Here is a 24358-nt window from a genome sequence, read left to right as displayed (position 1 = left end):
AGAAATGAGAAGCTCGAAAGCGCCATCAGGTTAATGTTTCTCCTTCACTTATTTGCATAGTCTGGTGGGTTTCTTTCTTCTTCTGTGCTCTACATGAAAGCTTTGCATAAGATGATCAAATTTGCTGGATTTCGTGTTCTGATTTTGATGCTGCTAATGCTAAACCAACTAGTGTATAAATCTCTTTGGTGATTTTGATGCTATTACCTGACTAAAATGCTCAGATATATACGTGAAGCGACATAAGAACATGTACAGAAAGAGGCGAGGTGTGATCAGATACTCCTCTGAGTCCTCTGTTGATGACAAGGCTGCAGGTTCTGCTAAGCTGAAAAAACGCGAAATGAAAAGGAAACTGAGTATTCAACAGGTTTGCAGGAGGCCTGTGGCTCGAGATGATGATAGGAGTTGCGTCCTAGACTACTACAAAGGAGCTGTCCCTGCACCCCGCCAAATTGCGTTTTCCAGAGATGCTAAGGAAACATTGATGGATGTGGAGATTGAAGTTCTAGCTAGCTACAGAGAAGTGCATGTTCCCCTTGTGAGTATGATGAGCAGATTAAACGGGAAGGCAATTGTAGGGCACCCCGTTAACATAGAAGTGCTGGAAGGCATGGGAGAAGCTCGAGTTCTAAAGAACAATCTCGGTGAGGAATTGCTCCACCGCCATTTGAGTCGAACACGTCCACTAGTTTGGAAAACTTCTAAGAGGACTCCCGTCAGTTATTCGCCTCTTTTGCCTTCAACCTGTGAGGACAAGAAGATTACTCGAGCCTGTGAAAGTTCTGCAGAAGTTCCTGTAAAATCATTGAAAAAGCATCAGATTTCAAACGGGTCAAGAAAAGCGTTCAAAGGAGAAGCTATGCTGCCATCTGTTGCTTGTGTCCCGGTGAAGGACGTTTTTGGTAAATTACTAGCTGCTGTTAGTAGGGCATGACAATTGACAAAACCATGGAACTAACATAGGAATCACATCATGTTCTAGAGATGGGTTTAAACTAGAATAGCTTTTGGTATAGGGAGGGTTGTGCCTGGATTTAAATCCCGATACGCATATACTAAAGACAGTAGCTTTTGTGGATATTACTGCTGATTAAAGACTCTTAGAGAATAGCTGAGGATGTAAATTGACATATCTAACTATGTTGACTGGTGAAGATCACTAGGCATAGATAGCAATGTGCAGTGGCTTGTTATCCTTGTTTCCTTGTTTAACTTGATCAGAATGTAATGGTTCCTGAAATATATTCTCTACTGGTAAGACTGCAAACTTCTGTACTTCTCTTTCATTAGAGTAAAATGGGAAAACATTATTGTCATGATGATATAACAGAAAACTATTTCCAAGTTTTTTCGATCCATTAGGTTTTCAGCTTACGCTAGACTGAATAGCCTCCTAGGCACTCTATGTCGTTGACGACTCGGGGTCCATCTACACACTAGGGATTCATCTCCATACTTCTGTCAACTTGGGGTGTCCAATCTCCAATCTAGGGAGCTCTAGCTTCAAGATGTTGTGGGAGTCGAACTCCCACCCTCCCAGTCACTTGTGTCGTGAACTTTGCGCACTAGGGATTCATCTCCACGCTTCTGCCAACTTGGGAGCCCAATCTCCAATCTAGAAAGCCTAAGCTCCAAGATGTTGTGGGAGTCGAACCCCCACCCTGTCACTGGAGTGCTGAATTCAGGTCAGGTGGTCTACCACTTGAGGTAGCTATACGGGGCAACTATTTCCGAGTTAATGGCTGTAAATTCTCCTAGACCCATATCAAGGAATTCACCCTCCGGCAAGAATGATTCTGCAAAGTGATTACACTAAAGACAATCAATCCTTTAGTTGCAACACTCTTTAACATATGCAGTCAGCTCTCAGCATCTCAAGTACATGACTTTGTGAAACTTGCAGATTCAATCTCCAAGTTTGCAGGTTCAAAAAGTCAATTACAGGTCACCCACCACAGCACAGAAGAAAATAACTAGTTGTAGATTGCAGGATGTAGAAATAGGTTCTCTTTAAGAAAATAAATTTGCAGGGTTTGCAGAAGTTAATTGATATTCTTCCAATTTCGACAGCAAGACTATCTCATTAAGCACTTTATATATAGCTTGGGATCGAGGGTGTGATTCATCTGCAGCCACAAATTCGTGTAACTTTCTCTCTACATCTATCAAGCTACGCCCTGGATTCTTCTTGATACCTTTAATTCTCATCATGCTTCTCAACTTACTAACATCACCCCATTTTCGCTTATTAGCACATAAACTTGCAAGAAGCACATAAATACCACTATCTTCAGGGTCCAATGCTATAAGTTTCTCACCAGCAAGTTTACCTAGCTCAACATTTCCATGCATTCTGCAACCATTAAGCAGGGCACCCCAAACCGCTGTATCCGGTTCCATGGGCATTGATAATATCAGCTCATAAGCATCTCTAAGTTGCCCAACTCGACTCAGCAAATCAATCATGCAGGCATAATGCACCTTTGCTGGCACTAATCCAAACATTTCCATCGCCCTCAAATACTTCCAGCCTTCATTCACCAATCCAGCATGTGCACAAGCTGATAGTACACCCACAAATGTGATCTCATCGGGAATAAATCCCAAAGTTCTCATTTGTTCAAAAAGGGTAAGTGCCCTCCCAGCAAACCCATGAGAAGCACACCCCACGATTAATGAGTTCCAGGACACCAAATCTCTTTCGGGCATTTCAGCGAAGAGCTCCTCAGCAGCATCAATGCTTCCGCATTTTGCATACATGTCGATTAATGCATTCACTAGAATTACACTGCATTTGATCCGCCTTTGCTTAACATAATAATCATGAACCCGTCTGCCTATATCCAAGGAACCTGATTGAGCACACGCAGAAAGCACACACACCAAAGTGGTCTCCATGAGAGCCAGACCTCTTCTTTCCATTTCATGGAAAAGTTCCAAGGCCTCCTTTGGTCTATTGTTCTGTGAGTAGCATGCAATCATTGCATTCCAAGAAACCACATTTCTGTGTGGCATGTCACTGAAGCACTTCCTTGCTAGGTCCACTTCCCCATTTTTGGCATACCCATTGATCATGGTTGTCCTCGAAAAAGCATCCTTTACTTCCATCTTCTCAAAGAGCTCTTTGGCCAAAGGCAAACTGCCACACTTTATATACATGTCCAATATAGCATTCAGCAAATTCAAGCCACATTTCGCGCCTCTCTTCTCCATAGATTCATGAAAGAACTTCCCCAACATCAAGTCCCCCTTGTGTGCACAAGCAGAGAACACTGCTATCATTGTAACCTCATTGGGCTCAACCCCACTGGAAGACATCATACGAAATAACGCCAATGCCTCATCAGCCATATTCTTTCTCACGTACCCATCAATCAACGAAGTCCAGGAAACTACATCCCTCACAGGACTTTCATCGAACACCTTCTTCGCGTCCTTCACCCTCCCACTCTGCCCATAAAAATGAACCAACCCATTTCTCACGATCAAATCTTCGTCAAACCGGACTTTCCTAATCCTACAATGCACGGATTCCCCCACCCAAAACCCTCCTAAAACCCCACACCCTTTCAGCGCAAAAACATAGCTTCTTTCATCCATTTCTATATTCTCCCTAACCATTCTACCGAAAACACACAACCCCATTTCTTGAAGCTCAGCCTTAACGTAACCCCTGATCATGGTATTCCAAATGTACACATTGGGTTCTGAAATTTGCGAAAAAAGCAACCGCGCATAATGTATATCTCCGCTATCATCCAAAGCGCAAAAGGATAGGAGTCTGCTGACGGGGAAGGTGTGAAAGATGAGGCCGGTCCTTGTCATGTTGGCCTGGATTTGCTTGAGCTGGGACATGGAATTGCAGGACTCGATGAGGAGGAGAGTTGGGTGAGTGATCACTAAATTCGGCTGTTGATTTGAATTCCATTTCTGGTTTGAGGAAAAAGACCTGTAGAACCGGAGTAGAGCTTGGGGTTTGGATAACATGGAGATACCAGTAGACTCAAACTTGCATGAATTTCCTGCCAATTGGTAAACCAACATTCCAAATTACAACCTTACTATTGTTTGAGTTAATTCCAGCAATGGTCCTCCGACTACAGTGATTTTCCAAAATTAGTCATCGACTTTTAATTTGGACACTTTAGGTCCTTTGACTTTTAATTTCTTTCCAATTGAGGTCCTTTCGTTAGAATATGGTTCATTAGACTTTAAATGAAGGGGTTGAGGTCCTTTCGTTAGAATACAGTTCATTAGACTTTAAATGAAGGGGTAAACTCGTCCTTTCACCTGCCTATGTATAATTCTTCGTATTTCTCCCTTCGTATTTCGCTATTATACTTTGTAAACATCTCAATAATAAAGGAACGCACACACGAGTAGTCAGCAAATGGGGAACGACGAGGAACATTTTAGGATTTCGACTAAGATATATCACGTATACAATGGAGAAATACTAAGAATAATACATAGGCAGGTGAAATGATGAGTTTACCCCTTCATTTAAAATTCAATTAACCGTATTCTGATGAAAGGACTTCAATTGGAAAGAAATTGAAAATCAAAGGACCTAAAGTGTCCAAATTAAAAGGCAATGACTAATTTTGAAAAATCAATATAGTTAGAGGACCATTGGTGGAATTAACTCTTATTGTTTCAACACCATTAGATTTCATACTCACAATTATTATTGATAATTTTTTCTAGAGAAGATGAGGTTTTAGTCCATTCATTATCTTTAAATTGTAGACTCCGTCATTAAATTATTGCTCTATACAATTTTATTTTATTTTTTTGAAAGTAAAAGCTGCTATATGCCAATATTAATTGAGCAAAGAAGTAACAAATTCAGGAGGTACTGACTCCCAATATATCGAATGTGCCTGTGTAAGCGCAACAATGTGCAACCCGGTTTAAAGCTCGGGGAATAAAAGAAATAGAGCAAGAATCAAAAGAACACATCAAACGCCTACAATCTGAAAGAACTAAACTATCATACGAGCGGATACTAGCCAAATGCGAGTAAAGATAATGACAAAGATTCAAACCGTCCGAATAAAGCACCACATCCTTGACATTCCGCCCCGTAACCATGAAAGTGCCTCCTTAAAAGCAAACGCCTCCGCCATAAACGGTCCCGTACTAGTCGACAAGATCCCATTGGGAGCTGCCAGAAAACCTCCCGCTGCCGAGAGCAAAACAGCGCCGTGGGAGGCTTCCCCGTTAGCCGCATTGAAGCTTGCGTCAAAGGCGCAGACCACCGCCGAACCATGATCCTTCCAAATGCGCACCCGGAGACGAGGTAGGGGATGAACCAATTTGGACTCCCATACTGCCGAGTTACGCTGTAGCCAAAGTGCATGCATAACAGCCACCATGCGGCACACATGAGTTTCCTCCATTGTATGAAACATTTCTGCCAGCCAGCCACCAAAATCAATCCCATCCACAAGCTGCACCAACAAACCAGATGCATGCCAAACACGCTGAGCATAATCGCAATTAACAAGTGAATGCATGATAGTTTCATTATGAGTACCACACATTAGACATGTAAGAGAAACCTCTTCCCACATACTATATAAGTTAGATGTAGTGGGAAGCACATTATTCACAGCCCGTCACAAAAAAAAAATTCCATTTAGGAGGAACTTTCAATCTCCATATCCTATTGCACGACATAAAACTTGTAGGCGGATGGGCAAAATCCCCAATGATGACGGTAACCACTTTTCACCGTGTACTCCCTTTGGTCCCCATGCCAATACCACCAATCATGGGCTCACAGGAATATGAAGAATACGCTGAATATCATATGCCAAAAACAACTCATCAAGTAATGACTTATCCCAAGATAAAGACACAGGATCAATCAGACCAGAAACCTTAAAATTCTCCAAATAGCTAGGCCTTTCGGTTTGAATCATAGGTTCAGAATCACCCAGTAACCACGGAACACCCCATACCATTGTAGTTGCACCACTTCCAATTCTGCGTCTAATTCGACGACAAATTAGGCTATGTGAGGCCATAATGCTCCTCCAACAAAAACTAGGGCAATTGCCCACTATAGCACTCAAATAAGGGAAATATCTAACTTTGTATACACGGGCAATTCTAAATACAGAACTTAGGTTATACACAATAATAAGGGAAAACACTTAGGTTATTCTAAACCCAAATGTACAGGCTAATACTAAATTCATAACTCAATAAGGTTATTACACGACTTTTATACATAACCAACTACATAATTCATCAAACGACCTACTCAACATAAAGGATAGGACTATACTATCTCTTCTAGTTAGCGACCTGAAAATATTTTAAAAGAATTAGCAATAGATGCTAAGTAATCCTACTCCAATGTGTAAAGATACATAAATATACTTTTCATACTCCAATATAGGTTTTGAGATTTGGGAATACATATATATTTCTCTAATCAACTCTAATTCAATAAATGATAGAAATGGAATCAAATCAAGGCCAACACGTGATATATACTCAACAATATACAACAAGGGTATTAACAATGATACTGATTCAAAGAGATAACAGTATAGAGTGAAAAACAATAAGAAGGATAGATCAATCACATTATTCAAGCATAGTCCAGTTTTCATTATAGTCACACAATCAATATCAATATCAATTCTAAGTTTCAAGTCCACACAGGGACAATCAACAATCCAAATATCGCAAAGCCAACCTCAGTGACTCAAATACTAGTGGATAAGTGTGGAGGGCTCCCAGACGGCTCAAGTCCACTCATGGACACAATCTCAATATCACGCGGAGTCAATGACTCTAATCAAATGGAGGCAGTTCTAATTCCTTAAGTGTATACACCCTTATTGGGATCTCCAAGCCCCAGTAAGTAGAACTAGATCTTACAACCCAAGATAAATGTTTACTAGGTTGCCCGCAAATCACAAATCCAAACGGCAACCCAGAGCTTATTCCACACTACCGGATTAGTTCACAATGGTTGATCGGGGCTTTCCACACCACTGACCTGTCAAGGGCTTCCTACACCAACATGACCCATTGCAAACAGAGCTAGAGACCCGCCAATCTCAAATCAATAAGTCCCCACACTGTCCAATGTCCCAGCATAACAATCTCAATAAGGATTCAACACAATGCAACAAAGGGAATCTCAAGAAGCAAAGCAAAGAGATAGATTCCACAAGAAGGATATTCACAACGAATAATCTCAATCAAAGCTCAATATCAAGGGATTCAAAGATAAGGTATAATAACGGTATAAGCTTACAATGATAGCTCAAAGTCAATGGATTTCAAGAAAGATACAAGAAAGATATTCCAAAGGCAATAGCTCGATATCAAAGGATTCCAACGAAGTGTTACAACGAATAGATAGGTTCAAGTCAACAACTCAATCAAGAATCAAGCAAATGATACCAAAAGATCTCATATTAGCATCAAAGGAGCAACAATACTAGCATACGAGTCAATAGAATAATCACAAGGATTCATACGAAGGATATACAAATGATTCTCAACATAGAATTCAACAATAATCTAACGAATATAAAGATTGGATCTTTACAACGAATCAAAACTCAAATCCTAATCAATAGGCTCATAATACACCGCTCTAGACTTACGTAACATCAACAAATACTCACAAGTGCACGGGATACAAGAAAACAATCCCAGAAGCCAAACAACATACAACCAGCGGGGGTAAAAGGGCCCGATATGTTCCCCCGTGGGAACAACATGGGTGTGGTGGCGGGTCCTTCAGCCCCTGCCACTCACCCCTCCGGCCTTCACGCGGGTGGTCCGGCGAGTGTGCCGGGGCCCGTCGATTACCCCCGTGTGACCAAAAACCTGTAGAAACTAGTAGAAACTAGTAGGGTTTCGGGAACATTTCCAGAATGCAATAATCAACTCCAAACTCAACAAAACTCAACCAAAATCAAACCAACAACAAATATAGCTCGGAAATGAAGATATGGCACATCAACTCAAGTATACGCCTAACATACAAGCTCTAAAGCAAGCATAAACACAAGATTATGCTCATATTCATCAAGAATGCAGATTAATCGTCCACTTAACATTCTGATTGTATCCTGATGAGCGTATGAGCATACTTATCTTATATTAGTTATGCCCTCACAATTTCAATCTCTGCTAGTTGGAATTTGATTTACACCACCCCCCCCCCCCCCCCCCCCCGCGCGAGAGAGCCTCTATGCTATACAATTCTACAAGCTTCAAAAGAGCTCTTGTATATAAGGGGGGGCAAATCCACTTTCCAAACCAATGTGGGACAAAAGCTCAGGGGTCGTTTACTAACTTGGAAAAATGGAGGATTTTCTGGAAAAATAGAAAATTGGAGAAGTGGAAAAAGGAAAATTGGAAAACTTGTTTACTAAATTTATGTCTCCAATTTTAATCTCTATCTCCATTCTTCCACTTTCTATACAATTTTGGAGAAAGGAGAATTAGACTTCTCCAAATGGAAGAATGGAGGAAAATACGCGTGAACAATACCTTTATGAAAGGTTTCCAGTTCGAAACCTGCTAAGCGTGCGCCTTGGTTTAATTTTCTTTTCTCTTCAGCCGTTTCACCTAATGGCCTTGTTGTGCGCCTAATTATATTAATATATAATAATAATAATAATTAGCTTCAGCTTTTTAGCTTCTTTTACAGTTTTTTATTATTACTATTATTATTATTATTATTATTATTATTATTATTATTATTATTATTATTATTATTATTATTATTATTATTATTATTATTATTATTATTAGCCTCTTCTTCATAATAATAATAATATTATTATTATCTTGAGTGATGCACAAATTCTCTAGGATATGGTAATAGATTCTCTCTCAACTGTCTCTTCTCCGGCGGCGACCGATCGGTCGCCGGAAGATCAAGACTTGCTAGAAAGGAGTACCAAGAAGGCCAAGCGAGGACGGGATGCGGTAGGAACGACTGCTGAGCCCTCTCCCGAACAGGTTCCTATGGAGTCACCCACTGAACCGAGAGCTTTTTCGCCGGAATCGTCTCAATGGAGGACGCCGGCGGTAACACCGAATTAGGTCTGGAATCGCAGAGAATCGTTTCAATCAACTGAGGAAGCAGAAGAGTCTGATGATGATACTATGGAAGAAGACGGTCGCTCCTTCGACTATCCAGTCATCAAGGTTACGAAAGAAGAAAAGAAGAGACTTCGCCGGCCATGGCGTAGGTCTCTCATACTGCGCGTACTGGGCAGAACCGTGGGATATTCTTTCCTGCTCCAACGATTACAAAGAATGTGGAAGACACAGGCTAGTTTCGATTTAATTGCACTCACCAACGATTATTATATAGCTAAATTCGAAACTCTTGCCGATTATGAAGCGGTAAAACTCGGTGGTCCATGGATGGTCCTTGACCATTACCTAATTACACAAGTTTGGAGACCAAATTTCGACCCAAGAAGCAGCAGAACGGATAAGATTTTGGCGTGGATACGCTTCCCTTCGCTCCCAATTGAATACTTTGACGAAGAGTTTTTAAAGAAAATCGGAATTTCGATCGGGAAACCAATCAAGATTGATGTTACGACTGGTCTAGCTTCGAAGGGTAAGTTTGCAAGAGTATGTGTAGAACTGGATATTACTAAGCCGCTCTTGTCCAACTTTGTGATTAACATGACGGAATGGCCGATCGAGTACGAGGGAATCCACCAAATCTGCTTCAAATGTGGCGTCTACGGTCATCGTATGGACCTTTGTGGAAAAGATGCTCCTCCACCACCAGCTGTTGAGGAGAATTCGATTGGTACGAATGAGAGGCCACCGCCTGCTCCTCCGGTACAGAAACCCAAAGAAAAATACGGGGCTTGGATGTTGGTAACCAGAAGGGAAAGAAGATTCCGGAATAGACGCACAACCATGCCTGGTGCGGACCAACAGAACCCGAGACAACAAATGGCTACAGAAAACACTCCCCACCGGCCACCTGAGGTTGTCTCTCCATCTCGCTATGCGCCTCTGGACGGCTTGGAGGAGGCAGAAGAAGCTCTTCGGCCCATGGCCCCAATCGCCCCCATGGAGGTACAGCAACAACCTAGAAACCTTCCGAGAATTAGGACAACTTATCGTGGAGGACTACAACGGGTTGTTCCAAGAGATCCCGAGACGATCTCTAGGCCACTAGAGCCACAAGCAGCTCGAACTCACCCCACCACACCCCGTCGAGGAACTTTCAGAGGCAGAGGAGGAGGAGGAGGTAGAGGTCTTCTTCCTAATAGAGCAGCGGCAGAACAGGAACATATTCTGGTCAGAGGTTCTAATGGGGGAAGAACGGTCACCACTCATATAATTCAACAGATGGATGATGCTCAAGTTACCCCCATGCTTGCAGACTTTGAGAACACCTTTAAAGAAGTTCCTCCTGATACTGACAACAACTCGGAACTAGATGCACACCATACCGAGATCATGCAGGAGGATACTGGTCAACTTGACCCTGTGGTTTGTGAAAGGGTTCCTAGCCTGCGTCCATAGACGCATTCTCTGGGTTCCTCTTGTTTTTATGTTTATTCTTTCTTGGAATTGCCAGGGTGCGGCCTCGGCCCTATTCAGGCGCACCCTCAAATATTTTTTGTCTACTTATAAACCTTCGTTAGTCTGCCTCTTTGAGCCAAAAGTCTCAGGGATGCAGGCTAACGAAATCTGTTCATCTTTTGGTTTTAGTGATTGGTGCAGGGTAGAAGCAGTTGGATATTCTGGTGGTATTTGGTTACTGTGGAAGGAACCAATATCTATCGAGCTACTTTACACGCATCCTCAATTTATTTCATTCCAGGTGCACGAGGATGGTGCACTACCATGGCTAATGTCAGCAGTCTATGGCAGTCCAAACTTAGCGTTAAGAAGGAAGCTATTTGCAGATCTTTCAGGGCACTCTTTCGATCCTCAAGGACCTTGGCTGGCACTTGGGGATTTCAACTCTGTCTCAGATCAAAGCGAAGTCAGCAATCCGGAAACTTTTTCTTCCTCTAGATGTGTAGCATTTAACAGTTGGATTCATAGAGAAGGTTTGGTGGACCTTGGATACTCGGGTTCATCATACACTTGGATGAGAGGTATAGACACCCCGTCATTTAAAGGAGCACGTTTAGATCGTGGACTATGCAATGTCGAATGGAGACTAAGGTTCCCAGACGCAAGCATTTCCCATCTCCCCATGATTGGATCGGATCATTCGCCCCTTCTAGTGTCAACGCTTGGAATTGCTCAGCACACTGCTCCCAATAGATTTAAGTTCAACACGGCATGGACGACACACCGAACCTTTCAGGCGGTCGTTCAATCATCATGGAAGGAAGACCGGGATTTAATTACTAACTCTGCAGCTTTGGTCCAGACCCTTACTGAGTGGAATAAGTCCACCTTTGGAAATGTCTTCCTAAGGAAGAGACGTTTACTAGCAAGACTGGAGGGCATTCAGAGAAGTCTATCAATATCCACAAGGTCAGATTTGATTAAACTGGAACGCAGACTTCGGAAAGAGCTAGAAGAAACGCTATATCAAGAAGAACTTACATGGTTTCAGAGGTCGAGGGAAGAGTGGATTAATTCCGGGGATAGAAATACCCGGTTTTATCAATTGGCAACCTCAATCCGAAGAAGTCAGACCAGAATCGATAGCTTGAAAAAAGAAGATGGCTCAGTCTTATTGGAAGTTGACGCGATCAGGAATTATATGCAAGAATACTTCAGAGCCTTATTTTCAGAAACTAGTAGAGCAAACACGCAAAATTTGCAGCATGGCTCTTTTCCCTCACTCCTCGATTCAGACTGGATCCCTGTCTACTCACCAATTACGATGGAGGAAGTCAAAGCATCTCTATTTGAAATGTCACCCTGCAAGGCACCAGGCCCCGATGGCTTTACGGCTGAATTCTACCAAAAGAGCTGGCCTACTACTGGCGAATCACTCTTTCATTTCGTTAACAATTTTTTTGATCATGGTTTCTTTCCTTCTGGCATTAATGATACGTTTATCGCTCTTATTCCTAAGGTCCACAAACCGGAGTATGCCAGACAATTCCGTCCCATCGGTCTCTGTAATGTGGTCTATAAGCTGGTTACGAAAATCATGTCATCACAGCTTAAGTCGATATCCAGGAAACTTGTAGGCCCCAACCAAACCAGCTTCATCCATGGCCGGCAAATTACGGATAACATCCTCGCCTACCAGGAACTATTACACTCCTTAGCAAACAAAAAGGGAAAGAAGGGATGGATGGTTTTGAAGGTTGACTTAGAAAAGGCATACGACAAACTTTCTTGGAACTTCATAGAGGACACCTTACAGGACATCGGCCTCAATCATGCTTGGGTCAGAAACATCAAGCACTGTGTCTCTACTTCACGCCTAGCAGTCCTTTGGAATGGCAAACAATCTGATTGGTTCCCCCCAGAAAGGGGAATCAGACAAGGAGACCCCATATCCCCTCTTTTGTTTGTATTTTGTATCGAAAGATTGAGTCACATTGTGACAAATTCTGTTAATCTTGGCCAGTGGAAAGGTATTAAATTGTCTAATGACGCTCCTAATATAACACACTTATTTTTCGCAGATGATTTGGTGTTCTTTGGGGAAGCCACCACTTGCCAAGCTTTGGAGATGAAGAGATGCCTTGATGTATTTTGCTCCGCTTCTGGTCAAAGTATGAGTCTACAAAAATCGTCCGTATTCTTCTCCAAGAATACAAGTCATGCGACCCAGGGGGAAATTGAGCAAGTATTGGGCATTACAAAGGTAGATACTTGGGACTTCCCTCAATTCATGGTAGGATAAACAGTGGGAACTTCAGTGACATGTTGAATAAAGTTCAAGCAAGACTTGCTGGATGGAAGTCCAGATCTCTATCTTTAGCTGGTCGCCATGTACTGGCTCAGTCTGTGCTATCGGCTATTCCATATTTCACCATGCAATCCACGTTATTACCAGTAGGAGTGATTGAAGCCATTGACAGACGTATTCGAGGTTTTATTTGGGGCAGTAAAGACGGAGAAAGGAGATGCCACCTAGTAAAGTGGGAAGTGGTGACGGATAGCAAAGCGAATGGCGGTTTGGGTCTTAAAAATCTTAGACAAATGAACATGGCTTTCCTTACTAAGCTAGCGTGGAGATTCTTTCGAGAGGAAGGCTGTCTTTGGGTAAGAATCCTCAAAGGAAAGTACAGAGTCACACCCACAGATCTCTCAACATGGCAGCCAAGACACAACAACTCTATTGTTTGGAGAGGAGTTCTCAAAGCCCTTCCCATCCTTCAAAGGGGTATTAAATGGCACATAGGAAATGGCAGATCCACACGCTTTTGGACGGACATTTGGTTGGATGATTCTCCTCTGCGTACTGCTGTGATTGCACCATTAGCTCCTTCTTCCTAAATAACGTAGTAACTAACTATTGGATTTTGGGAATAGGCTGGAACTGGGACATGCTTGATAGCCTCCTGCCAGCCCCTATTCTTAGTAGGCTCGCTACATTTACTCTTATCGAAGATCCTAGTGCAGTAGATCAAATTGTTTGGTACAAAGAAAATGATGGTCAATGTTCGGTAAGCACAGCATATGAATTAGCTATGGGCTCAACGGAATCACTGGAAGCGGCAAAGTGGAATAATATTTGGAAACTCAAAGTGCCGAACCGCATATGTACGTTTCTATGGCTCGTTAGACACAATAGAATCATGACGAACCAGAATCGAAGAAGACGTGGCTTCACAAATGATGAGAATTGCTGGTTCTGTTTAACGACAACAGAGGACACAGATCATATCCTAAGATTCTGCCCACTTGCAGAGGAAGTCTGGAAAGCCGTCCTACCACAGTATCAGGATCAGCTACGCCACCTCCCTTTGGTCGATTGGTTAGATGAAGGGCTAAAAGCCAAAGGTTCTAGGAGAAAACCGGGCAATGACAACTCTACCTTTTCAATTACACTTTGGTGGCTATGGAAATGGCGCAATGAGGCCGTATTCAACAACTCTTTTACTCCTTTGAAGTCCAAAATCGCTTTGATCACATCCCAAGCCAACGAGATCAACCGCTCTTTTACAAGATCTAAAGGCACTCAACCTTCCAATGATCTGGCATGGAAGATGCTTTGTTGGACTAAACCCCCGGATGGTATCCTTAAGCTCAACATCGACGGAGCAGTTGCTATGGACTCACACGCTGCAGGCTGTGGCGGGGTGTTTAGAGACTCATCAGGCTGTTGGAGAACAGGGTTCCTAGTGAAGCTAGGAATTTGCACACCCTTTGAAGCCGAAGCTTGGGCAATCCTTAAAGGAATTCAAATCGCCCACTCCATTGGCATCAGAAGGATTCACATAGAAAGCGATTCGGATGAAGCAGTGGACTTTCTCTGTGCGTCTAGAGTGTCTACCACTGCCGCGCAGAACATTCTTATAGCATGTAGACAGGAGCTTCACCACTTCGACTTCTGGCAGATCAACCATATCTTTAGAGAACAAAATTGTGTTGCGGACACGCTAGCTAAGTTGGCCATCAACCATGATTATGGTCTTCTATCATTAAATGACCCTCCAGATGAAATTAGAGGAAGCCTTGAAGATGACATGCTTGGCTTGCCCTCGTGGCGTAATGTGAATATGTTTGTATAAACTGTAATTCCATCTTGGGTATCCCCTTCCTACTAATGAAAAAAAAAATATTATTATTATTATGGTTGTTGTTGTTATTATTTTTGTTATAAAAATGTACAAATAATATATGAGATGATTGTACTTAATAAATAGAAAATTAGATAAATGAAAAATTAGAGAAATGGGGAATTGAAAGAATAGAGAAGAAAAATTGGAGAAATGGAAAGCTGAAAGAATGGAGAAGAAAAATTGGAGAAATGGAAAACTGGCAGAATGGAGAAGAAAAATTGGAGAAATGGAGAAATGAAAAACTGGAAATGGAAAAACAGAGAAATGAAGTAAACGACCCCTCACTTTTTCCCTTCATTTTCCAACTCAAATGGGTCTACTTTGAGAATCAATATCTCATTCACCCATTATCCGTTTTGAGCGTACAATATATCGATTTCTTCGTCTCACTACGAAGAATCCGAATCCACTTTAACCCGACCCAAATCGAAAGTGGATCCCACTGATAATTGTACCACAGAATAGCCACTTATTATGTCATTTTAAGCTATTTTTTCCAACAAAATGTAATTTCCATTGGCTAGAAGATGAATCAGGAAAGGGTTTTGGATGTCTAGTGGTCCACCATGCTCCATAGACCAAGGGCTAGAATTGCTATTTAAAATACTTTGGGGTTGAAAAGGAATTTTCTCAAAGAGTTTTATAGATGAACACTTGTTTAAGGCTTCTCAGAATTCTCCCGGTCTCACTCAAATTGGTTTCTCAGTTTAAAACTTGGTACACGAAGTACCCGAAAATTTAGGATTTTGGAATAAAAAATAAGTTTTGGTGTTGAATTGATTTAAAATGTGTTCAAAATAATTTATTCAAACACCAATTGATTGCAATTTTTTTTTTAACGGAGTGAAAATGGCTAATTTGAAATTTCTTAAAATTGGATTTAGAAAATTAAATTTTGGCTTGTCATTATAATGGTTAAGTCATCGTCATAGACTAAGCTAACAAATAAATAACTCCATTAGCAATTCTTTAATGAATACATAATGACACATATTATTTGCATATTCTTTCTTCAAGAAGAAAAACACTCAAGTCAACTGCTGACCATTTAAAGACACATAAAACCTTCATAATTTAACATTATACATATTGCGATTTTTATTTTCTCTCATTTCAAAAATATTAAATCTATCATGGACTTTTCAAATAAATATTAGTGTCTAATGACCCATTAGTATTCGGTCATGACATCTATAAACTGCATATCTAAATTTATTATTTATTGCCAATTATGTTAAATAGTGAAACTTAATGTCATTTACGTGTTATAAAGAAAATACATTTATCTTAGCGAGTTGAGTCATGCCTTAATTGCTATTTTATATGTTAAATAGTCATGATACTTCTAGTGCCTAGCTCTGGATCCAGATTATAATACGAGCAATTATATAGGCAATTGTGTTACGTTGTCGACAACTATACCATTTTTATCATAATTTTCTCCTATATTTATAAAATTCATGGCAATTTCTAAATCAATCAAATTGTTATCATTTCCCAAAGATAGTTAGATTTGGTCGTTCCGCATCTCAAGTATTATGTTTGTTTGGTGCACCTATAAATTTACTAGGTTTTATGGGTCAACAAGAAATAGAAGTACAACTTGCGTTTGTGGTATTTCATCGAAAAAAATTATTTTTAAAATTTCAAGAAACTCAAGTGCAATTTGCGTTTCTGACAAGAACTCAAGTCGCAAATGAATTTTTTCCTATTTTGTACCAAATTTAAAAGTTTCTTATTCTTGTCTCTTTTTTTATTTTTCATGAAAGTTGCCTATTTCAGTCAATTTTCTTAATAACAGTACATAAATCACTAAATAAAGGGGTAGTGGGACACTAAAATAATGGGTAGTGAGATAATGACTAGAAAATTTATAACAGTAGTAATAATTTAAATTTGTTTAACCCACATTGTGAACTTGTCATATTTGTGGTTAGAGATGAAAGGGATGCATAGTAAAGCGGTTGGCTTATGTATTGTCGAACAATAATTCGCCAATGAACGACTTGCAAGCAAACATGATATTGTTCATCATAGGCTCTGACACATGCTAATTCTAATAAAGAACAGACCATATCTATCAAGTTTTTGGGCAATCACAATCAGCGCCATCCCCATTGTTCAAAGTGCTATATTCATTCTAAAAAATTAAAATTTATTCATTTATTGAAGATATGTAGATTTTAGTATAGATTTAGGGTGTGTTTGGTTGGTGGGTTTTACCCAAAGGAATGAGTATGAAAGTGATTGTTGTTTGGTTAATAGGTTTTTTAAAACACTACTATGAGTTTCGAATACCCCATCAATTGAAAAACTCATACCCAAATACAATAAAGGTTTCATTCACTTATTCATTCTCAAGCACTACTATTAGTCAAGGTTGAAAAAATCGCTAGGCGCCTGGGGACCGCCTAAGCGGGCGCCTAGAGCGATTAATCGGCGCCTAGGTGGCCAACCGCCTAGTGCGGCGCCTAGGCCTGATTTTTGCAACACTGTGTATTAGTAATCATTCCCATTCCACCCTACTACCAAACATGTTAAATATTTTTACCAAAACCCATTACCATTACCAAGTATTTGATACCCTTTCCGATTCCGATTCCTATGTGCGAACCAAACACACCCTTAATTCTTTCAATAAAGAAGCTAGTCAATGTCGGGGCATGTTATTATATATATGGGAGGTTGTGAGTTCGAGCCTCAGTGGAGGCGTTATTAGTTCTTTGTGCTCCAGTAGGTTGAGAAAGTAGCTATGAACAGATATTACATTGTAATAGAGTTAGTAGCATTCAATATATATATATATATATATATATATATATATATATATATATATATATATATATATATATATATATATATATATATATATATATATATATATATAGATTTTGAATCCGGTGCACACCCCCTAGTTAGCCGAGTCCGTGAGCACGCTTCCTGGTCGTTGATGGTGTTTTATTTAACGGTGAGATGGTATGATGAAGAAATACACGTGTGCTGGGACTTAGGGGTTCTTTATTTTGTAATTTATCTTTGGCCTTTATTATTTCTAGTCCTATCAACGACGTTGATTTTGCGTGTGTGAGTAGATAAAATAGGAGTATTCTCTTGTTTTCTCCGCTGGCACTCGATCTCTTCAGATTATACGCCAAGGCTCTTCCTTTTCGCACCCGCTTCGTCTCCAGGTCGCCTCATCCCTCCGGTGTTCACGAAGCCCGCGTTTCCTTCATGTCTGGTTCCAGCAGGAGGCAGTCCAAGCGGCTTAGGGACATCTCTTCTGCTTCCAATACCGGTATTATTTTCACCGATTCCTTGTTTTTCTGGTTCCATTTTTTGCGTGTTTTTGGTTTATTTTTTTTGGGGGGAGGGGGGGGGGGGGTGTGTTTGTGTTTGCTTCTGTTCCGGCAGGTTTTTGTTTGCGATTTTTAGATTCTGTATTTTTCTTTGGTTTGTAGTTCTTCTGGGTGTAATTTTTTTTGCAGTTTTCTCCGGGGTTATTGTCTTGGCAGTCATCGATTCCATTAGGGCTTGTGTGGGTCGCGAGTGTGGTGATGAGCGGTGATCGATTTCTGGGTTAGGGTTGGTTTGTTTTTTTTTTTTTTTTTTTTTTTTTTTAATTTCTATTCTTTCTAAACGTATGGGGTATTAGTTTGGGGGTGGTTCGACGGTGAGCGTTTTTTTTTTCAGTTTGTTTTTTTTTTTTTATTATTATTAAGGGGAGGGGGGGGGGTGTATGAGTGTGTGCATGTTGGGGTTTTTTTTTTTGTTCCTGGTGGTGGGCGGTGGCATGGGGGTTATGTGGGTTGTGATTTTGGGGTTGAGTTTGCGCTGATCTTGGAGGGGATTGGTGGTTTGGTAGGTGGGTTAGATCGAGGTCCTTCATGCAGAGTGGGTTTTTTTTTTTTTTTTTCATTATTATATTTTTTTGTTTTTCATGGAGGTCATTGTTTATTTTATTTTTTTGGAACTTATTTATTGTGTTGTGTTGTCTGTTTTTCATTGTGTTATTTTGCTCCACTCTATTGATACAGTGGAAGCAGATAGGTTGGATCATTTAGAAAGAGGTATATGCATAAAGCTCTGAAATGTAATATAATATAGGCATATAGCGCTGAAATGTAAGCATGCAAGACATGTTTTTGCTCCACTCTGTTGATACAGTGGAAGCAGATAGGTTGGATCATTTAGAAAGAGATTTACCAGGATGACTGATATTCCAATATGAGAGTCATCCATTTTTTGACCCTGTATGTATAGCAATAGCTGAATTCTATTAAGATATTCTTTAATGCCTCATCGGGTTTCTTCTAAATAACTAAGGATCTTCGATCCAAGAGGTTGTGGTTTGAGTCCCATACCATAGCGAACTCATTATTTGATTACTGATCTTGGTAACCCGTTTCTCCAACCATGAGTCATAAGCATCCAGATTAAGTTTTAGGCTCTCAGGTAACTTCCTATTTTGCAGTTTATTATCTAACTGGCTTTTTCTTACTTCTCTATTACTAGCATTTATAGTTTACCAGGTCATATTGTACAGTTTATGCTTTGCAATTTGAGACTATTCATAGATTGTTTTTTTTTTACATAAAGGCAGAAAAATGACTAAATACATACAGCTCTAAAATGCAAAATCAGCAGTTGTTCTGGTGTATAGCTTTGCAAGCCCCCACCTTTCAACCTTTGCCTTATCACTTTTTTTTTTAGCTTTTTTTATTTTATTTTTTTTTATTTTTTTTATGTTCTGCAAATGATTCTGCAAAACTTCATATTTGATCTTAGTGTGTGCGTAGGTTCGGGATGGCGTGTGCGTTTTGTGAACTTTGGTCGTTGTATCAGTGTGGTATGTCATGTGCATTCATTTCAAATTGTTTGTGCGTGGTGTTCTAAACTTGTATTATTCGTATACAAAGCTTGAACGGAGTATGGAAGAATATTGTGAAAATTAGGGAGGAGTGTATGGATTTAATTAGAGGTAGAAGTCTGAATGACTTAGTTGTATGCATGTGTTTTTTGTGGTGGGTGCATTGTGATAAATTATATAAAAAAGGAATTAATGAATAAATATAATATTTTAGCAGTATTGGCACTACTATATACGCACGAATTCTCATCTAATTCATGTTGTTTTTTTAATTTTTTTTTAAAGGTTTTACTGTTGTATTTGAAGATGTAATCTAATAGAGTAATAGTGTTGTGTGCATTGCAGTGTTATGGCGTGGGCGCTTTACGTTGTGGGAGATTTTGCATCATTTTTTAAAAAAAAAAAATTAGTTCTTTTGTGTGTTAGTCTCTCTCTCTCTTTTTTTTTTTTTTTTTTTGGAACTAACTCTTTCATTGGGATTCTTTTTTTAAAAAATTATTCTAAGTGCACTTTGCTGGTTATATACTTCATGTTTGTTTTACTTGTTTATTTTAAAATGTAATCTCACGATGGGGTGTGCATTGTTGTGATATGGTTGTGCGTTAATTCATCTTAGTTTTTTTTAAAAAGGTACATACATATATATAAACCGTGTTACGTTGTTTGGATGCCGATGAGAATGATGTAGATATCTTCCCAACTATGAAGACTCGTGCATCTCCAAAGCATTTAGTTGCCCAAATGAAGCGCTTTAATGCATGCCAAAGGAAAGCTATGAATGTAATTGGGTTAGGGAAAAAAAAAAAAAACCAAGGCCAAGTTCTTGTATAATCTTTTTTAATTAAATAAAAACAACCTCATGAATGCGCACAGATATCTAATTACAGTTTCAGTCAAAATTCTAAACAGAACACACTTGCATTGATTCCAATATTGTATTACACACACGCCGTACCACAGTTATGCACAAACCACAATCAAAATCATACGCCAAAAAGCTCTTGCATTCTTTTACTAAAATTTTACCAAAAGAAAAATGTCAATGATTCATGCGTACTCTGATACCAATTATTTTACACCACACCACATGCCAAAATAAAAGAAAAGAAAAATATAGTACCACAAGTATACCAAGTCCGACTTACAATATCATGCTCACGCTGTTGTACATATACGCACACACCACCGTAAATTTCAACACCGGTGCACCACAAATCAAACGATTACTACTCTAACAATCATTTTCTTTATAAACAAACAAAAAAAAACATGAATTCACGCACATACCTAATAATAATTTTGGCTAACAAGTACAACTAAAAAAAAAAAAAAAAACGAACGGCCCATCTTTAAGATTTGCACACGCCATAGCACATATACGCACACACCTCCGTAAATTACGAACTATGGTGCACCAAAAATCAAATGAATAGTACTCTTACAATCTTGTTCATTCAAAACAAATTACCAACATGAATCCATGCACACCCTAATAATTTTTTTTTAAAAAAAAAAGTCAAAAAAAAAAAAACCCGCAACCCAAAAATTTGCACATGCCATTGCATATACATGCACACAACAACAAATACCCACGTTCATTCGGCTTGTTGCATTCTTTTTTCTTTAAAAAACAAAAAAAAAAAAAAAAAAAAAACCTGCCATGCGTTCACGCTAACTAAGCATAATTATTTTCCAAAAAAACCAACAAAAAATATTAACGACGTCATGCAAAGTTCACGGTTCATGTAGTTGCACAAGCCATTGCTTACTAATGCACACACCTGCGTCAACCCACTTGCCTTCGGCTTTTTAAATTATTGTTTCTTTAAAAATAAATAAAAAATTAACCATCATGCGTTCACGCTTACAAAACATAACAATTTTTCAAAAAACACCAACAAAAAATATTAACAACATCATGGAAAGTTAGTGGTTCATGTACTTGCACACGTCATTGCTTACTAATGAAAATAATAATTAAAAAAAAAAATCAAAGCCCGCAACCATACAATTTGCACACGCCATTGCACATACACGCACACACCAACGAATACCCACGTTCCTTCGGCTTGTTGCATTCTTTTTACTTCAAAAAAAAAAAACTACACGCACTACTCTTACAATCTTCTTCTTTAAAACCAACCCGTATACATAAATTCACGCACACACATATAAACTATTTTCGTAAAATTACAAAAAAAAAAAAAATCATCTATACGATTTGCACGTACGCGCCATACTACATACACGTACACACCGTCGTATATAATCAACTAAAAATATCAGCTCACAATACAAATTATTACTTGTTATTACATTTAATATTCTACCGAATATTATGCTCACGATTATAATGTAATACTAACCAAAAATAAACTCAATACTAGAATTACTTTTTAATCCTTATGTTTTAAAAATGTCCTTAATTAGTTTAAAAGAATCTTTCAATCTCAACCATTCATGGAAAATGAATCAATGGATATCATGAGATCTCATGATCTCATGTATCATAGGGGTTGCACCGGATTCGAAGCCTATATATATATATATAAATGAAGAGAAATTATTAATAAAAACTCATAAATAAGGAGTTTGAATGAAATGTGTGAAATTTAAATATAAATTTATCTCTTTAAAGTAAGAAATTAGTCAAAGTTAATGCGGGTTACATATGTAAAGGAAGAGAAATCATTGATAAAGATTTGTAATGAGCGATGAATTAAGATGTGTAGATTTTGGCATTAATATGAAGATAGTCAAAGTCAAGACTCGTTATATATGTAAAGAAAGACAAATCATTAACGAAAATTCACAAGTAAGAAAGGGACGAATGAAGATACGTGGATTTTATGTGAATTTAATTCTTTCGTGTAAAAAGATAGTCAAAGTCAATGACGGTTATATATGTAAATGAGGACAACTCATTAATGAAGATTGATAAGAATTGGACAAATAAAGATGTGTCCATTTGTATGTGACTTTAGTTCTTTCAAGTAAGAAACTGGTCAAAAGTCAAAGCGGTTACATTTATAAAGGAAAAGAAATCATTAATAGAGACTCGATCATAAGTAAGAAGTGGATGAATGGAGATGTGTAGATTTTGACGTGGATTTAATTCTTTCAAATAAGAAGTTAGACAAAGTTAGACATTTTACATATATAAATGAAAAGAAAACAATCATAAAGACTCATAAGGAGTAGACAAATGAAGATATATCGAATTTGATGTGAATTTAATTCATTCAAAAAAGAAGTTAACCAAAGTCAAGTTTGTTACATATGTAAAGAAAGATAAATAATGAATGAAAATGTTTAAACTTTGCCGTAAATGCTTGTTACATGTATAAAGGAAGACAAACCATTAATGAAGACTCATAAGTAAGAAAGTAATTTATTCTTTCAAGTAAAAAGTTAGTCAAAGTCAATGTCGGTTATATATGAAAAAAGAAGACAATTCAAATGAAGATTGATAAGAAGTGGACAAATGAAGATGTGTGAATTTTCATGTGACTTTAACTCTTTTAAGTAAAAAAAAAAGATAGTCAAAGAGTCAATGACGGTTACATAGGTAAATGAAAAAGAAATCATTAATGAAGAGTAATTGATGATTTATAAGTTTATTATTAGGAGATTAACCATGCTAAATTTTAGAATTATCTATTTCAACAAATATATTAACAAAGAAAGACTCTATAATTGATTGATCTAACAAAAAAACAAAGAACAAAGAACTCATCAATTAAAATTACAATAAGCAAGAAAAAAAATAATATAAAACTTTTATCATAATTAATAAGAATTAGAAATAAAGTAGTAAAATCCTTTGTGCTAATTACTATGTAGGGTGATGATACCTCTTTTATCATTCCAAATGTGTGGCTATAGGATCAAACTCTGGTGATAGGGACGATAGTATCTTATAAATAATCATGAGTGTTTAAAAAAATACAATTCTTTGTGATTATGAAAGTGATTTTCAATTCAATCTAATTGAAACACATCAAAGCATGATAACACCCATATAAATAATTAATATATCAAAAAAAAAAAAAACTATTTCATAGAAAGTTGCTAACAACATTAACAACTTAGAAGGAACAAAAAAAAAAAGGAAAGATAAAAAGAAAAACGAAATATAATTACAGAATAAACTATACTCAATGTACAAGATATAACTACAAATAATCCTTTATATAATAAAGCTATATGGTTTGGGAAATAATTAATGCTACAATTAATGCCACAACATCTTTTATTATAAAAAAAGTGCAACATTTAAAAAATAAAATAACTATATATTATAATAATCATATAAAAAATATACTTTTGAAAAATAAAATAGCTATATATTATATAATCATATAAAAAATGTGTTCAATTAGAGTTTAAATTTTTACACATACAAAATTAGAAATTTATTTTCCAAATGTAATTATCTTAGTTATTATTCGTATTGTGAAAATTATAATATAGATGAAATACAATTAAGAATAAATCAATGTAATTATGTAAATTCTCTTAAGTTTATTTGAATATGCACATAATTAGAAATTATATTAACCATACAAAATTATAATTATAATTTTAATTGTAATTTTGTATTCTATAAAAATAATAAATACTTGATCAATGGAAGCTAAAAAATATTATTATATTAAATAATTTAAAATATTTTAGTTTTTCTATTTTTTATTTATATTTATAATAACATAATTTTTTCTCGTGCATCGCGCGGGTGAATTACTAGTTATGCATTATA

The 24358-nt window shown here is 38.0% G+C and overlaps 1 protein-coding gene across 2 annotated transcripts; it reads right to left on the bottom strand.

Moving 5' to 3' along the window:
* Positions 1-734: 734 nt before the first annotated feature.
* On the bottom strand, positions 735-4067 carry LOC109185145 (pentatricopeptide repeat-containing protein At2g22410, mitochondrial-like). Of its 2 annotated transcripts, XR_002054946.1 has the most exons (3): positions 2050-4067; positions 1102-1270; positions 735-1066 (listed from the first exon to the last, which is right to left on the bottom strand). XR_002054946.1 is itself a non-coding variant. In XM_019335123.1 (2 exons), the coding sequence occupies exons 1-2, from the start codon at positions 4045-4047 to the stop codon at positions 1163-1165; spliced, it is 2106 nt and encodes a 701-aa protein (XP_019190668.1). In that variant the 5' UTR covers positions 4048-4067; the 3' UTR covers positions 735-1162. The 2 variants fall into 2 exon arrangements, 1 of the variants encoding a protein (XP_019190668.1); XM_019335123.1 differs by having other exon boundaries at positions 735-1270.
* Positions 4068-24358: the final 20291 nt, after the last annotated feature.

The sequence above is a fragment of the Ipomoea nil genome, unplaced genomic scaffold (genome assembly GCF_001879475.1).
Source record: "Ipomoea nil cultivar Tokyo-kokei standard unplaced genomic scaffold, Asagao_1.1 scaffold1317, whole genome shotgun sequence".
Classification (NCBI taxonomy): Eukaryota; Viridiplantae; Streptophyta; class Magnoliopsida; order Solanales; family Convolvulaceae; genus Ipomoea; species Ipomoea nil.
This window is presented reverse-complemented; position numbering and strand designations above follow the sequence as displayed.

What these genes read in the sequence shown, in the direction of transcription:
- LOC109185145 (XM_019335123.1), bottom strand. Translation starts at nt 4,047, where the DNA reads ATGTTGGTTTACCAATTGGCAGGAAATTCATGCAAGTTTGAGTCTACT. An exon ending in CGAAATTGGAAGAATATCAA is followed by an intron (nt 1,271 to 2,049) that starts TTAACTTCTGCA and finishes GAAGTACAGAAG; the next exon opens with TTTGCAGTCTTACCAGTAGA.